The sequence below is a fragment of the Nerophis ophidion genome, linkage group LG07 (genome assembly GCF_033978795.1).
Source record: "Nerophis ophidion isolate RoL-2023_Sa linkage group LG07, RoL_Noph_v1.0, whole genome shotgun sequence".
In the NCBI taxonomy this organism is placed as follows: Eukaryota; Metazoa; Chordata; class Actinopteri; order Syngnathiformes; family Syngnathidae; genus Nerophis; species Nerophis ophidion.
The window spans coordinates 1811503-1828143 of NC_084617.1; the positions used below are offsets into that span (position 1 = coordinate 1811503).

At 41.6% G+C, this 16641-nt stretch overlaps 1 protein-coding gene across 1 annotated transcript; it reads right to left on the bottom strand.

Annotated features, from left to right (window-relative positions):
• Positions 1–2538: 2538 nt before the first annotated feature.
• slc25a17 (solute carrier family 25 member 17) lies at positions 2539–16039 on the bottom strand. The gene is made up of 9 exons (XM_061905147.1): positions 15659–16039; positions 15443–15503; positions 15296–15362; positions 12849–13000; positions 9995–10111; positions 9774–9922; positions 9453–9548; positions 6984–7066; positions 2539–3850 (listed from the first exon to the last, which is right to left on the bottom strand). Exons 1-9 carry the CDS (start codon positions 15713–15715, stop codon positions 3700–3702), a joined length of 933 nt encoding a protein of 310 aa, XP_061761131.1. The 5' UTR covers positions 15716–16039; the 3' UTR covers positions 2539–3699.
• Between the last annotated feature and the right edge of the window lie 602 nt (positions 16040–16641).

Here is a 16641-nt window from a genome sequence, read left to right on the forward strand (position 1 = left end):
GTTTAAATGGTGGTTTCTCCAACATAATTAACATCTTAAGGCCAAGCTGTTTGTTTAAATGCTTTTTTTAAATTTATTTGGTTTTTCTCTTTGATATTTGTGCTTATTGGACCCTAATTAGAATAAAAACTAAGAATCATCTTTTGATATGATGTACTTTGTCCATAAGTACAAAAACGTGTACTTAATTTTTACTGACATGCTAATTCTTATTTTTACACTCCGCCCCCCCAAATTCCATTGTATGTTATACTTTTCTGACACCACCAGATGGCAGTATAAGTGTCCACATAAGCGGCCATAAGACCCCAGTTCACTAGTGTACACAATTTTGGAAATAACAGCCAAAAGGTGCTGTCCACGCATGTGGCCACGAAGCTTTTTTAAGGCTTGATTATACATTTTAAGATGTGCCCTCAATTATTGCGTTTGCTGAATTGTCTTTTATTTCCTAAACGCCTGTTTTCATTATTGAAGGCTGACATGCACAGCTGAAATGCGTCCATGGTTGATTGTGCCAATTTGTGCATGCTAATAGAACAGGTGCGCTCACAGCCCTATGTGCTGAGTGGTGTGACCGCATACACAATGTTCTTGTCTCTCGTGTGTTTTTTGATGATTATACGGTGCCGTTTAAATGGTGGTTTCTCCATGCAAATCTGCTGAGCTGTTTTCAAGCTGCCAACAATACATACACAATATAAAAAGAAAAAACACTTAATAATGACGACAACAGTTTTACATTTGAAGAATGCAATACAGTTCATTGCATTGGTGTGCCCTGGGAGATGATGTCATTTCACCTGATTGGGTTAAAAATATTCTTTTGCAAACCGGTAATTAAAATCGGCTAATGTGCCGTTGTTGAGTGTCTGTGCTGTCTGGAGCTCGGCAGAGTAACAGTGTAATACCTTTCCATATCAGAAGGTGGCAGCAGGTAGCTCATTGCTTTGTAGATGTCGTGCTCACAATATGCAGATGACAGCGGGAGGCAGGGTGCAGGTAAAAAGGTATCAATGCTTAAACAAAAAATTTAAAAAAGGTGAGTGCCCCTTAGAAAGGGCATTGAATGTTAGGGAAGGCTATGCAGGACGAACTTAATTATTGTGTCAGGTTTAAGCACCGAACCATCTATTAAACAGGACAAGAAGCAAGGAATCAAGCAGAGACAGATTTCAATTTTGCTCATGAGGAGAAAGGTATAGGGCTGCACACTCTGTTACAGCCTCCCACCAGGCCCTGTGCTCCCCATTTTATTCAGGACTTCCCTAGTTTACATCGCTGAGGCTGCTTCTGAAGGGAGGGGTACGCAAGCAGCCCCAGTAGACACAATACGTGATTATTCAGAATGGAAATGTGCTGACACTCGTGATTTCGCCCTGACTCTGCTTTGAGCTACTGGAAGTCCGTCCTTGGCTGTCAGCAGGCTGTAAGCCACAAACAGCAGCAGCGAGCCACTCCCAACTTGCAGTGGAAGATAACAAGTTATGTGCTTTTAAGCATAAGAGTTGTGTGAGAACTTATATATCATTATTCTAACAATAGTACTCGGAAAAAGGTTTATTTTTAAGGCCAAAAATAGTTTTTACTTAGTATTACTTTCTTTTAAAACATTTATTCAGCATTTTTCAACTTTGGAAAGTTATATGGTTGAAACCGATAAAGATGCCAAAAAACATAAAAATAGATGTGAAGTTCTCAAATGCTTATTTTGAAAATGTAATTTTGTTTGTAGATGATATGCAATCTGTTGTTGTGTTCCCTAGTTTGAGTGCACATGAATGAAGGCGTGTGTTGCTGAGCCCGACCTGGACATCATCTCGACTGGACCTGTTTTAAGAACCCTTTAAACTATCTCATTTCATTGACAACCTGGTCTGGTGAAGATAATGTCCTTTATTCCCCCCAAAAAATTTAATAAAAAACATTTTCTTGAACAAAAAAGAAACTAAAATAAAATAAAAATGAGTCAGGACAGGCGCTAGAAAATGAATGCATGGGAATGGAGTAAAATTAACAGTTAAAGGTTAGACTATTAGTGGAGCAGCAGCACCGACTTTATACCTTGCAGACTGCATTGATATATATTCTAGGAACCAGAATATTAATAACAAAAGGAAACAACCCTTTTGTGTGATTGAGTGAGAAAGAGTGTAAATAGGAAGGGTTTTTGTGTTGGTGCAATAACTAAGTGTATCTTGTGTTGTTTATGTAGATTTAATAATAATAAAACATTATAAAAAAAGGCCACAAGAAGGCCAAATATTTCCCCATAATTGTATGCACTTAATGGCAGAGAGTACCAGTTATTTATTAAAGGTGGGGGCATTGATCACTTTGATATCAGTGGTGAATAGCCAATGCATTCTATTTTTGTTCAAATATGTTTGGATGAGTACTTGTCAATACAAAAAAATGACAATAAATAAACATACCACACCTCATAACACATTTTCGGATTCAAAATTCCTCTACTGCCATCTTGTGGAGTCAATAAAAACTACATCAGATCGAGCCAATGTAAAAGTAGAAGCAGAATTCATGGTCAAATTGTGAGATTTAATGTGTTTTTTACAGCATTTTTCTCTAAATGAAAAAAAAAACAGTACTTTTTTTTACTGTAATAATCTTTGGTGTTGTTTTGGCATTTAAAGTAATACACAGAAAAATATACACTTGTTGATTTGCAGTAAAAAAAAAAAAACTCAGTGAAAACCACTTTGACACCTCTGCAATATGCCTTCATGCTTACATTTGACTCCTTTTTTAGGTTTGATTTTATTCGAAAAAGGCCAAATTTTGGGCCCCGGATGGCCCTTGGACACCCCTGCTTTGGTCTCTACGTTTATTTAGGGGATTAGTTGTGGCTCTAAAGCAGGGGTCGGGAACCTTTTTGGCTGAGAGAGCCAAAAAGCCAAATATTTTAAAATATATTACCATAATAGCCATATAATATTTTTTTTAAGACTGAACACAACTAAACACGTGCATTTTTGAGTAAGACCAACATTTCTAGAGTATAATAGGTCTCTTATTCTTTGTAATAACATTGTTATTCTGAAGCTAACTGTGGAGGAGGCGTGGCCTGCGGGCCTGCAGCGACAGGTGCGTAGATGGCCCACCTGGGCCTTGTTATCTAATCACCTGTCGCTCTGTTATAAGCAGCAGCCAGGAGGAGAGACAAGGTTGGGGCTGGAAATACAATTGCTGGAAAGCAACTGAGAGACTTTTTGAAAAATAAAACAATATTGTAACCCTGAAACAGGCTCTCAAGTTGGTCTGAAGAACCCCCAGGAGGGCAAGCCCCACACTAACCAATAATAAATAAGTAACTTCTTACCATTAACGCAACTTCTTGAACAGGTGCGGAAGAAAAATGCATGAGAATGTTTTATATTTTGAACATTATTTTTAACACTGTGATTACAAGTGGAATTATTCATTACTTATCGTGTTAAGCAATGTCAGCTCAGATTTATCAGAGAGCCAGATGCAGTCATCAAAAGAGCCACATCTGGCTCTAGAGCCATAGGTTCCCTACCCCTGCTCTAAAGGAAACACTTTGATTCTTACGGATCATCATCACAATGGTTTTAAAGTAAAAACAATGAATTAAAAGAGGAGCTCTATTGAAGGGGTTGTATTTACCTCTCTGGACGGTCACCAGTGGACAAGTACGGTCCACGGCTCGCCAGCTAGCTAGCGTTTTTTGTACTGGTTGCTCAGTCCCATGACTCTGAAGGTGCAGCTGGCAATCTTCTCATATAAAAGGAACATGAGGGCGGCAGTCAGCACCGTCTGCAGCAACTTGGCCTCCAGGCCTTTAAACAGACCCCAGAGACCAAATTTCCTAATAAACAAGAGAGGACACAGTTGTTGGGAGTAGTACTTTGCACATAGTCACATATAATGATGAGACACCACATACACAACATGTGCAAACTCATTTTCTACTGGCAGATAATCATTCAATCCACGTCAGCCCGACTTTTCATATAAATCGCCTTTTCACTGGATTTTTTTTTTCAAAATGATGCCCTGGTTTTCATATATGTCTCATTTCTTAGTTGACTGTGTAAACGATTCATTTTTCCAAACACATCAATTTGTGCTCTGCAGTTATTTTTTTTAATTAGATTGATCACAATGTAGACTTGTGATTAATTTCACTTTAGAATAGTGATTAATCACAATGTTGCTTGCATCATTTAAGTATATATACACACACTGGAAATAGGATCCATGCATACTTGCTCTCTGTTACTTTCAACTGTCTTGTTTTTTTTTTCTTCTTCACTTTAGTTTTCTGAGAACTCAATAAAAACAATTTGAAAAAAACCCCACAATATTTTGACACAAATGCAATTGTATTGTCAGAATGTCATGCAGGAAACATTTTTAAATGCTTTACTTGAATCCACGTAATTGATTTGTTGTATTTTGAAGTGACAGCATAAAGCAACATCCTCATTCATCTTTGCACGGGCAAATGTCTGCATCAGGAGAATGTGCGGTCAAGTTAAATTGGCTAAACATTCTGTGGTTGTACAAACCCCGTTTCCATATGAGTTGGGAAAGTGTGTTAGATGTAAATATAAACAGAATACAATGATTTGCAAATCCTTTTCAAGCCATATTCAGTTGAATATGCTACAAAGACAACATATTTGATGTTCAAACTCAAACATTTTTTTTTTTTTTTGCAAATAATTAACTTAGAATTTCATGGCTGCAACATGTGCCAAAGTAGTTGGGAAAGGGCATGTTCACCACTGTGTTACATCACCTTTTCTTTTAATAAACGTTTGGGAACTGAGGAAACTAATTGTTGAAGCTTTGAAAGTGGAATTCTTTCCCATTCTTGTTTTATGTAGAGCTTCAGTCCTTCAACAGTCCGGGGTCTCCGCTGTCCTATTTTACACTTCATAATGCACCACACATTTTCCATGGGAGACAGGTCTGGACTGCAGGCGGGCCAGGAAAGTACCCACACTCTTTTTTTACGAAGCTATGCTGTTGTAACACGTGCTGAATGTGGCTTGGCATTGTCTTGTTGAAATAAGCAGGGGCGTCCATGAAAAAGACGGCGCTTGGATGGCAGCATATGTTGTTCCAAAAGCTGTATGTACCTTTCAGCATTAATGGGGCCTTCACAGATGTGTAAGTTACCCATGCCTTGGGCACTAATGCACCCCCATACCATCACACATGCTGGCTTTTCAACTTTGCGTCGATAACAGTCTGGATGGTTCACTTCCCCTTTGGTCCGGATGACACAATGTCGAATATTTCCAAAGACAATTTGAAATGTGGACCACAGAACACTTTCCCACTTTGCATCAGTCCATCTTAGATGATCTCGGGCCCAGAGAAGCTGGCGGCGTTTCTGGATGTTGTTGATGAATGGCTTTCGCTTTGCATTGTAGAGCTTTAACTTGCACTTACAGATGTAGAGACGAACTGTATTGAGTGACAGTGGTTTTCTGAAGTGTTCCTGAGCCCATGTGGTGATATCCTTTAGAGATTGATGTTGGTTTTTGATACAGTTCCTCTGAGGGATGGAAGGTCACGGTCATTCCATGTTGGTTTCCCGCCATGCCGCTTACTTGGAGTGATTTCTCCAGATTCTCTGAACCTTTTGATGATATTATGGAGCGTAGATGTTAAAATCCCTAAATTTCTTGCAATGTCACTTTGAGAAAGGTTGTTCTTAAACTGTTTGACTATTTGCTCACACAGTTGTGGACAAAGGGGTGTACCTCGCCCCATCCTTTCTTGTGAGAGACTGAGCATTTTTTGGAAAAGCTGTTTTTATAGCCAATCATGGCACCCACCTGTTCCCAATTAGCCTGCACACCTGTGGGATGTTCCAAATAAGTGTTTGATGAGCATTCCTCAACTTTATCAGTATTTATTGCCACCTTTCCCAACTTCTTTGTCACGTGTTGCTGGCATCAATTTGTGAAGTTAATGATTATTTGCATCCATCCATCCATTTCCTACCGCTTATTCCCTTTTGGGGTCGCGGGGGGCGCTGGTGCCAATTTCAGCTACAATCGGGTGGAAGGCAGTGTTCACCCTGGACAAGTCGCCACCTCATCGCAGTCAAACTCGTTTTGCCAAATAATTAGCATATGCCTAGAATTTCCGCCGGGTCAAACTCGTCACGTCACGAGTGACACTTCACCTGTCATCATTTTCAAAATGGAGGAGGCTGATTTCAATCATTTGAAATCGCATAAAGGGAAGAAGATTATTCAGTAGGATTTAAGGTCCAAGCTATTGAATATGCTAAAAGTAACAGTAAGCAGCTATGTTTTATTAATATACCGTAGCTGCGTGTGTCAAATATGAGTCATTAAATGACTCCCACCTCCTGGTGGTAGAGGGCGCTAGTGATCCTTCTTGCGACTACTCGGCTGCAGAAGAAGTGACAACAAGCAGCAAGAGTGAGCAGCGATCGTTTAATTTTTCCTGATTAATTGGATTTACATGATTTCTTATGGGAAAACTGCTTTGGTTTTTGCATGATTCCGTTGTCTTCTGTCTGACCTTTTGAAACAGATGACTAACAAAAACCGAGGTACAAGTGTAGCAAATGTGCAGCAATGGTATATTGATACTACAACATCTGCACACAGTTGAAATCCAAATTTCACAAAGTTGAATACCAGTCTGTGGAACGCTCTCCCTGACCACCTGAGGGCACCACAGACTGTAGATGCTTTTTAAAAAGGCTTAAAAACCCTTCTTTTTTTAAAAAGCCTTTTTTTAGATGTATGTGTGCTAGCTCTAGCTATTAGGCTGTAGTATTTTTTATTTTGTTTACTATTTATTTTACTTGTTGGGGGCAGCTATTTGTGGTTTTAGCGTTGGTTGTTTTTTTGTTTTTTTTAAATGCACTGTAGCACTTTGAGGTTGTTTGCTCAATATAAAGTGTCTTGCAAATAAGATCTATTATTATTATTAAATAGTGCACCCACCTCACTCTGTTGACTAGCAGATACCTGACAGTCATTAGACTGGACAGCAGCGTAGACCTTGTCGACTCCTTGAACTGACCAAACTGCAAATCAAAAAATAAACAATTGCACACGTCTTCTGCTTAACCAACTCGCTAATAAAAATGACAATCTCAAATGTTATTGGCTAAACGGAGTTAACGCCTCAGCCAAATGTGTGAGTGATGGGAAGAAGACGTAATAAAAACTGATATAAATGATGAGTGTCTGAACATGTTTCATGTCATTGTGGGAATTGGGAGTTGCTGCTAAATTCACAAACTGGATCAGAAAAGAGGAAAATCTATTTGCTTTCACTGTTTTTGATTATGCTTAAAATGACAACAGTCATCCCTCCTTTATTTGGTTCTTTGGTCCCAGGCCTGAACCTGGTAAACAAATGTACGTTAATTAATAAATCACATTTTTTCACACGTTTACAACCTTCTAAATCAAGGGTCTGCAAGCCGCAGTTCCAGAGCAGCATGCGGCTGTTTGAGCACTCCGTTTTTCCGGGAGGTTTCTGGATTTCTGTGCCTCTCCCAGAAATCTCTCGAGGACAATATTCTCAGACTTTAACCCGGACAACAATATTGAGGGCGTGCTGTGATGGCATGCCGTGACTGGCAATTCCTTTAACGTCCTCTAGAACATGTCGTCGCGTCCGCCTTTCTACCATGCTATCGAGTGCCGGCCGGTCACATGTAGTGTGCGGCTACTGTCACTGCAAGGCATACCTGTTCAACAGCCATACAGGTCACACTGAGGGTTGTCATATAAACAACTGTAACACTCTTACAAATATGCGGCCCACTGTGAACCCACACCAAACAAGAATGACAAACACATTTCGGGAGAATATCCGCACTGTAACACAACATAAACACAACCGAACAAATACCCAGAACCCCATGTATCCCGAACTCTTCGGGGTGACATTATACACCCCCACTACCACCAACCCCCTCCTTAAAGGCACTCCCTTTAGCGTCCTCTACAACCTGTCGTCATGTCTGCTTTTCCTCCATACAAACAGCGTGCTTGCCCCTGTTCCATGATATATGCGGCTTCTACACACACATAAGTGACTGCAAGGCATACTTGTTCAACATCCATACAGGTCACACTGAGGGTGGTCATATAAACAAATTTAACACTGTTACAAATATGCGCCACACTGTGAACCACTACCAAACAAAAGTGACAAACACATTTCGGGAGAACATCCACACCTTAACACAACATAAACACAACAGAACAAATATCCGGAATCCCTTGCAGCACGAACTCTTACGGGATGCTACAATATACACCCCCCCGCCCCCAGCAGACATGACGACAGGTTGTAGAGGACGCTAAAGGGAGTGCCTTTAAGGAGGGGTTTGGTGGTAGTGGGGGTGTATAATGTAGCTCGGAATAGTTAGGGATGCATGGGATTCTGGGTATTTTTTCTGTTGTGTTTATGTTGTGTTACGGTGCGGATGTTCTCCCAAAATGTGTTTGTCATTCTTGTTTGACGTGGGTTCACAGTGTGGCGCATATTAATAACAGTGTTAAAGTTGTTTATTCGGCCACCCTCAGTGTAACCTGTATGGCTGTTGAACAAGTATGCCTTGCAGTCACTTACGTGTGTCTGCAGGAGCCTCATACAACATGCGAATGGGCTGGCAAGCTAATATTTACGGTTGTAGAGGACGTCAAACGCATTGCCACCATAGCACGTCCTTATTACTATCGTTAGGGTAAAAAACACCAGACATTTGTGAGACTAGCTGCTGTGAAATTTGGGAGTCTCCGGAAATATTGGGACGGTTGGCAAATGTAATGCCTTCAAGAGACATTCCCCAAAAAATCGTACGCTGCTCTAATTTCAAATTTTCTTATTGAGGTGCGGGCCGTGTGTCTGAGACCCCCGGTTTATACATAGCACAAAGCAAAAAAAAAATAAACTTTGCACGCTGTGTTACTTCATTTTAAATTTCAAAAAAGTTTTGTGGCTCCCCATTGTTTTTTTCATTTTGTGAAAGGGGTCAAAATTGCTCTTTGAGTGGTAAAAGTCGGTGACCCCTGTTCTAAAGGATCATTTTTCCAACCAAGATTAGTCTTCTAAACATGAAATAACACCCATATGGTTAACTTGCACTAAGTTAGAACGCTGCTAAAAAGAGTCATGAGTTGTTCTGCCAAAAGTTGGTCAATTTGACAGTCTGCTAACATTAGCCTTGTTGTTAGCATTGCGGGTCCTGCGTTGTCATTCCACACGGCTCCCGCTTACCAATGTGAAGATGATATGCACCAACCGACTTCATCTCTACTCAACTGCTGATAGCAAGTCTTAATAGCATTAAGCATTATGATTTCTGCTGGTGGTGTGCCTCTGGATTTTTTTCAACACAAAAAAATGTGGCTTGGCTCAAAGAAGGTTGAAAAACACTGGACTAAAAGACCTACCCTGAGAATGGACTGCACAGTCTGCAGGGGGTAGGTCGCAGTGGTGGCAACCGCTTTTGCAACTGCGCCAATCATGAAAACCTCAAAAGATGACAGCTGTGAAGAAATACAGGAGAAGTTGAGTTAATAATGCACTTTTGTGTATTTAGATGTGCAGAAACCTGACTGTCTGAAGTTCTACACGTAAAGGAGTCTTCTTAAATCCCTTCCTGAGTGTGTGCTTTGATAGAATAATGAGCTATGACTGATGCACTAGACCGGAAGGGATTTCCACACACTTTAATCCTCACATGGACCATGTGAGCGGACAGCAGTTCTCACCTCCCTGAGAACTCCTCTCCTCAGGTGCCTCTTCAGACCTTCATAGATCATGAACTGGATGGCAGGGTTCAGGACCAGCAGCAAGGAAGGGAAGGTGCCGTTCCACAGCGCTCCCACACCTTCCTTTTGGATGATCTGCAAAAAAGCATCTGGAAAAAACCAACAACATCCACATGAACAATAAGGAGATAATAAAGATACATTATGAAGAGTCAGTTTACCCATAATGCCACAGTACTTGGTGGGCTGTATATCTTCATTGTGAAATTTGGAGCCCTGAAGCTTCAGTCGGGTGTTGACGACCCACAGCGGTGTAGTCAGTAGTACATTCACAACACCTTGGGGGGACAAAGAAGAAACAGTAAATCCTTCTTTATCGTTGTTAATCTCCATCCATCCTTTTCCTACCGCTTGTCCCTTTTCGGGGTCGCGGGGGCTGCATTCCAGGTACACCCTGGACAAGTCGCCAACACAGACGGACAACATTCACACACTAGGGACCATTTAGTGTTGCCAATCAACCTATCCCCAGGTGCATGTCTTTGGAGGTGGGAGGGGCCTATCCCCAGGTGCATGTCTTTGGAGGTGGGAGGGGCCTATCCCCAGGTGCATGTCTTTGGAGGTGGGAGGGGCCTATCCCCAGGTGCAAGTCTTTGGAGGTGGGAGGGGCCTATCCCCAGGTGCATGTCTTTGGAGGTGGGAGGGGCCTATCCCCAGGTGCATGTCTTTGCAGGTGGGAGGGGCCTACCCCCAGGTGCATGTCTTTGCAGGTGGGAGGGGCCTACCCCCAGGTGCATGTCTTTGGAGGTGGGAGGGGCCTATCCCCAGGTGCATGTCTTTGGAGGTGGGAGGGGCCTATCCCCAGGTGCATGTCTTTGGAGGTGGGAGGGGCCTATCCCCAGGTGCATGTCTTTGGAGGTGGGAGGGGCCTATCCCCAGGTGCATGTCTTTGGAGGTGGGAGGGGCCTATCCCCAGGTGCAAGTCTTTGCAGGTGGGAGGGGCCTATCCCCAGGTGCATGTCTTTGGAGGTGGGAGGAAGCCGGAGTACCCGGCGGGAACCCACGCAGTCACGGGAAGAACATGCAAACTCCACACAGAAAGATCCCGAGCCCGGGATTGAACCCAGAACTACTCAGGACCTTCGTATTGTGAGGCAAACGCACTAACCCCTGTGCTACCGTGCTGCCTATTTGCACATATACAGTGGGGCAAAAAAGTATTTAGTCAGCCAGCGATTGTGCAAGTTCTCCCACTTCAAATGATGACAGAGGTCTGTCATTTTCATCATAGGTACACTTCAACTGTGAGAGACAGAATGTGGGAAATTAATCCAGGAATTCACATTGTAGGAATTTTAAAGAATTTATTTTTAAATGATGGTGGAAAATAAGTATTTGGTCACTTCAAACAAGGAAGATCTCTGGCTCTCACAGACCTGTAACTTCTTCTTTAAGAAGCTCTTCTGTCCTCCACTCGTTACCTGTATTAATGGAACCTGTTTGAACTCGTTATCCGTATAAAAGACACCTGTCCACAGCCTCAAACAGTCAGACTCTAAACTCCACTATGGCCAAGACCAAAGTGCTGTCGAAGGACACCAAGAAAAGAATTGTAGACCTGCACCAGACTGGGAAGAGTGAATCTACAATAGGCAAGCAGCTTGGTGGGAAAAAATCAACTGTGGGAACAATTATCAGAAAATGGAAGACATACAAGACCACTGATAATCTCCCTGGATCTGGGGCTCCACGCTAATCTCATCCCGTGGGGTCAAAATGATCATGAGAACCGTGAGCAAAAATCCCAGAACCACACGGGGGACCTGGTGAATGACCCGCAGAGAGCTGGGACCAAAGTAACAAAGGTTACCACCAGTAACACACTATGTCGACAGGGAATCAAATCCTGCAGTGCCAGACGTGTCCCCCTACTTAAGCCAGTGCATGTCCAGGCCCGTCTGAAGTTTGCCAGAGCGCACATGGATGATACAGCAGAGGATTGGGAGAATGTCATGTGGTCAGATGAAACCAAAATAGAACTTTATGGTATAAACTCAACTCGTCGTGTTTGGAGTAAGAAGAATACTGAGTTCATCCCAAGAACACCACACCTACTGTGAAGCATGGGGGTGGAAACATCATGCTTTGGGGCTGTTTTTCTGCTAAGGGGACAGGACGACTGATCCGTGTTAAGGAAAGAATGAATGGGGCCATGTATCCTGAGATTTGGAGCCAAAACCTCATACCATCAGTGAGAGTTTTGAAGATGAAACGTGGCTTGGTCTTCCAGCATGACAATGATCCCAAACACACCGCCCGGGCAACGAAGGAGTGGCTCCGTAAGAAGCATTTGAAAGTCCTGGAGTGGCCTAGCCGGTCTCCAGACCTCAACCCCAAAGAAAATCTGTGGAGGGAGTTGAAAGTCCCCGTTGCTCGGCGACAGCCCCACAACATCACTGCTGTCGAGAAGATCTGCATAGAGGAATGGGCCAAAATACCAGCTACTGTGTGTGCAAACCTGGTAAAGGCCTATAGTAATTGTTTGACCTCTGTATCGAGTTGAATTTTTGTTATTGGCCAAATACTTATTTTCCACTGTAATTTACAAATAAATTATTTAAAATTCATACAATGTGAATTCCTGGATTTTTTTTCCACATTCTGTCTCTCACAGTTGAAGTGTACCTATGATGAAAATGACAGACCTCTGTCATCATTTTAAGTGGGAGAACTTGCACAATCAGTGGCTGATTAAATACTTTTTTGCCCCACTGTATATATATACAGTAAACATATGTATATATACATACACACACACATATTCATATACTGTAATGTATATTAACTGTTTTATTGCACTATGAACATAGAACTGTTTTATCTTATTTTGTATTTAAATAAAGCTGATATAAATGTGACTTTTTCCTCAAATATGAAACATGCTCAATATTGATATATGTTTCTGAGCATCATGCCAATGTTTCTTCTCCGTTATCTTACCAAGGTGTGTGTGGTGTTCTACTCAAGGAGACAGACCGATGTCAAGTGTGTGATGTTAGTTAATGAGCATCTCACCTGCAGCGATGCCAAGCAGCAAGTCAGAGCGAGGTGCCGACTGATGCTCCTTCAGCCAGCTGGCCTTCAAACTGTGGAAGCAGTAGAAGTAGACAAAGTTGGAGCAGCACAGGCTGCAGATGACTGGGAACCATCCTCTGTATGGAGCCAGCCTGCAGCAATACATAGTTGGGAAACAGAAAAATAATAACTTCATCAAGACCAAGTAGACATATTTCAACTTTAGAGCTTAAAAGGAGCCATATGTAAAAATGTGGCCAGAAACGGTACTGCAATCACGGTCAAAATTCTGTAGTCCCTCCCCCTCTCCATGACTGCCTCTTACTAGGTGCTGGGACCATAATAGCTGAATAGACAAGCGTTTTTCCCAATAACAAATGTCTAACCAACACATTTTACACAGAAATATGCCATGCCTGTGTACAATATCACAACAATCATACGTTTATTGTCATTAGATTTAGAGGTCCCCGTTGGGGAAATTCATTTTCACTGCCGTGCATTTAAACAAATAGACATAACACGTCACAAAACAAAAATAACAAAAAAGACATCATACATGACCAACACATTTACAGGCTTTGTCAGACAGGTCGGCCGGGGCTGCTGGGATAAGGCTTTTCCTGAGGCGGGCCCTCTGGAAATTGATGGGGGTTAAATCACCAGAAATGATTCCCGGGCGCGGCACAGCTGCTGCCCACTGCTCCCCTCACCTCCCAGGGGGTGATCAAGGGGATGGGTCAAATGCGGAGGACAAATTTCACCACATCTATTGTGTGTGTGACAATCTTTGGTACTTTAACTGTAACTGTACCTGCGCCCTGATGGTAGTGGGATTATGTATTGGTGTAGTGGGTGACTGATATCTCGGACTATGGTGTTTGCCAGTCGAATGATGGACCTGTGGTTTAAATCTGAAATGTTGGGTGTGGGTAGGCCGATGATTTTAGCTGCTATGTTTGTATTGCGTGTGATTGGTTACAGAAAGCATGGTGAAAAAACAGGTGGAACAGTAGATAAGGATGGGTTGAACTATGCTTTGGTAAAGTAATAACAGGAGCTGAGGTGCAACGTATAGTCCTTTAAGTTTTCGGATGGCTGACAGTCTTGACTTCTTTTTTGAATGTGCTGATCAAAGGTGAGTTTATTGTCCAAGGTTACTACCCAGGTATTTAAAAGAGGCAACTGTTACATTACTATCAGAAAACAGACTAAAACCAGCTACAACCAACGCTAGCAATGGTTATACAGGTGGAAATAAGTAGAGCATGCTTAGCAGCCTATTGTACGCCCAAAACTAAAGAGGAGACATTTTCCCAAGGTATGCCCACAGGCTACTGTTTCAAACCTTTCAGATTGCCATATAATTTGGTACATGTAGTCCACAATATGCAAACACCAAACAGGAATTATTTTATCATGTGATTTGGCTGTCTTCATACGTATATGAACGCCATGCTAATGTTGGAACCCATTTCCTCAGCGTATCAGCATATTGAGAAGGAAACAGGCACTGACACTACCCATATCCACATAGCTTTTATTTGTCCAAAATATATGTTGCCCTGTCAGTTTGATGACACATTGGCACATACAGGCTAACAGGCATATATTTCCCCCATTAGCCTATATGTCCATGTGTCATTGACGAAGTATTTGTTGCAGGAACATACTGGCTTTGTTAGACAAGATCATGGACCGTATTGGACAATATAGTTGACATACCAAATGTCCATTTACATTTGTTACAAGTAATAAGAAAATGTAAATGCCTTACTTGCATATCAAGGAGGAAAGGAGCAAGTTTGGCGTCAAATGAAAACATTTTGTCTGCCTTCAATGGTCTCCATCTTTCACAGGCATTCCCCGATACAAATCCTGGTTTTGTCATAAATAGGTCGAGAATGGTAACTTTTAGATGGAGAAAGGTCTGACATGTTTAGTAACTTTACCGGTGGCAGTAGCCAGACCAAGATGGCGGTGTGTAACTGGCAACCTGGAAGGGACACACTCAAAGACTTTCTAATTGGTCAAACGGTGGAGGGCCGGGCCTCGAAATGAAAACAATAAGATTTTGGGGCTGTAAATCTTATTTTGAAATGAGCATATCCCCAAATGTAATCAGTTATAAAGGTGTTGGAAAAGAAGATGATTTATTAATGCCTTTTGACATATGGTTTAATGATGACCTGACATGACATTAGTACATATGGCTCCTTTAAACATAATCACAGGAGTACTGCTGAGATTATCTGTGAGAGTAATATGCTCTGCTTCTTTCTACTCCTTGTAAGGCATGCTGTGTGAACTTTGTATACGATCACTATCAGGTGCACGTGCACAATTTAATCATAACATAAACGAGATCTTTTAATGGCAGAATTTTGCCATCATGAAGATGAAAATGGCTACTTTTGACTGAAAATGGTTTGTATAAAGTCACTCACAGTCCTTCCTCCTTGATTATTTCTGCTAGTATTGCTGGAGTTGATTGTGCCTTCCTCTTCTCGTCCACTTGAACACAAACACAGAAGGAATAATTTAATTAGTCAAAATGCTGTTTGCACAAGAAATGGAATATTATATATTCTTACCTTGAAGCCTCAGCCTTGCAGTATCGAGGGGATAGAATACTGTCATGGCAGTTACACTTCCCTGAAACAATTGTTATTACAAATGGAAAGTATTAGAATTTTAAGGGCATACATGTAGACATACATATATACAAATACATACATATACATATGCACTTAGATATACACAAACAAATATGAGCTCTAGCTAGATGTGAGCTAAATGTGGTAATTTACCATTGCTCCGGACACAGCGTGCACCAAACCCTCATACGACAAAACCTGGAAACTCATCTTCACCAACTTATCAGCGAATTTTACCAAGAAAATTTAGTAACTAGTCAGCCTGGGAAAAAAAAGGAATTGTTGACATATTCTTCTCGAGCAGTCGATCTCCTGCTTCCGGAGCCGAGACGTAGCCCTGAGGCATTCTGGGTAATGTAGTGCATAGTCCTCATAAGAACTAAAGTAATTTACAACACTTATGATTGACATACCACCAAATTATCAGCAAACTTGACACATAAAAATTATTTAGTATCTAGTCAGCCTGAATAAAGAAATTGTTGACATATTCTTCTCGAGCAGTCGATCTTCTGCTTCCGGAGCCGAGACGTAGCCCTGAGGCATTCTGGGTAATGTAGTGCATATTCCTCATAAGAACTAAACTAATTTACAACACTTTTGATTGACATACCACCAAATTATCAGCGAACTTGGCACATAAAAATTATTTAGTATCTAGTCAGCCTGAATAAACAAATTGTTGACATATTCTTCTCGTGCAGTCGATCTCCTGCGTCCTGAGCCTTGTCATCTTTGCGCCTAACTGCTCTGAGGCATTATGGGTAATGTAGTGCTACTTCGTCATAAGAACTTAACTAATTTACAGTACTTTTGATTGACATAATACCAAATCAGCGAATTTGAGCCAAAAATTGTTTAGTAACTCTTCAGCCTGGAAAAAAAGGTTATTGTTGACATATTCTTCTCGTGCAGTCCCTCGCCTGCTTCCTGAGCCTTGTCGTCATTGCGCCTAACAGCTCTGAGGCATTGTGGGTAATGTAGTGCTAATTCGTCATAAGAACTAAACTAATCACAACTTTTGATTGACTAACAAAATTATCAGCGAATTTGACCAAAACAGTATTTAGCAACTTGCCAGCCTGAAATAAAGTGTTTACATCTCCTCTAGCCGATTTATGACCATGTCATTGAAG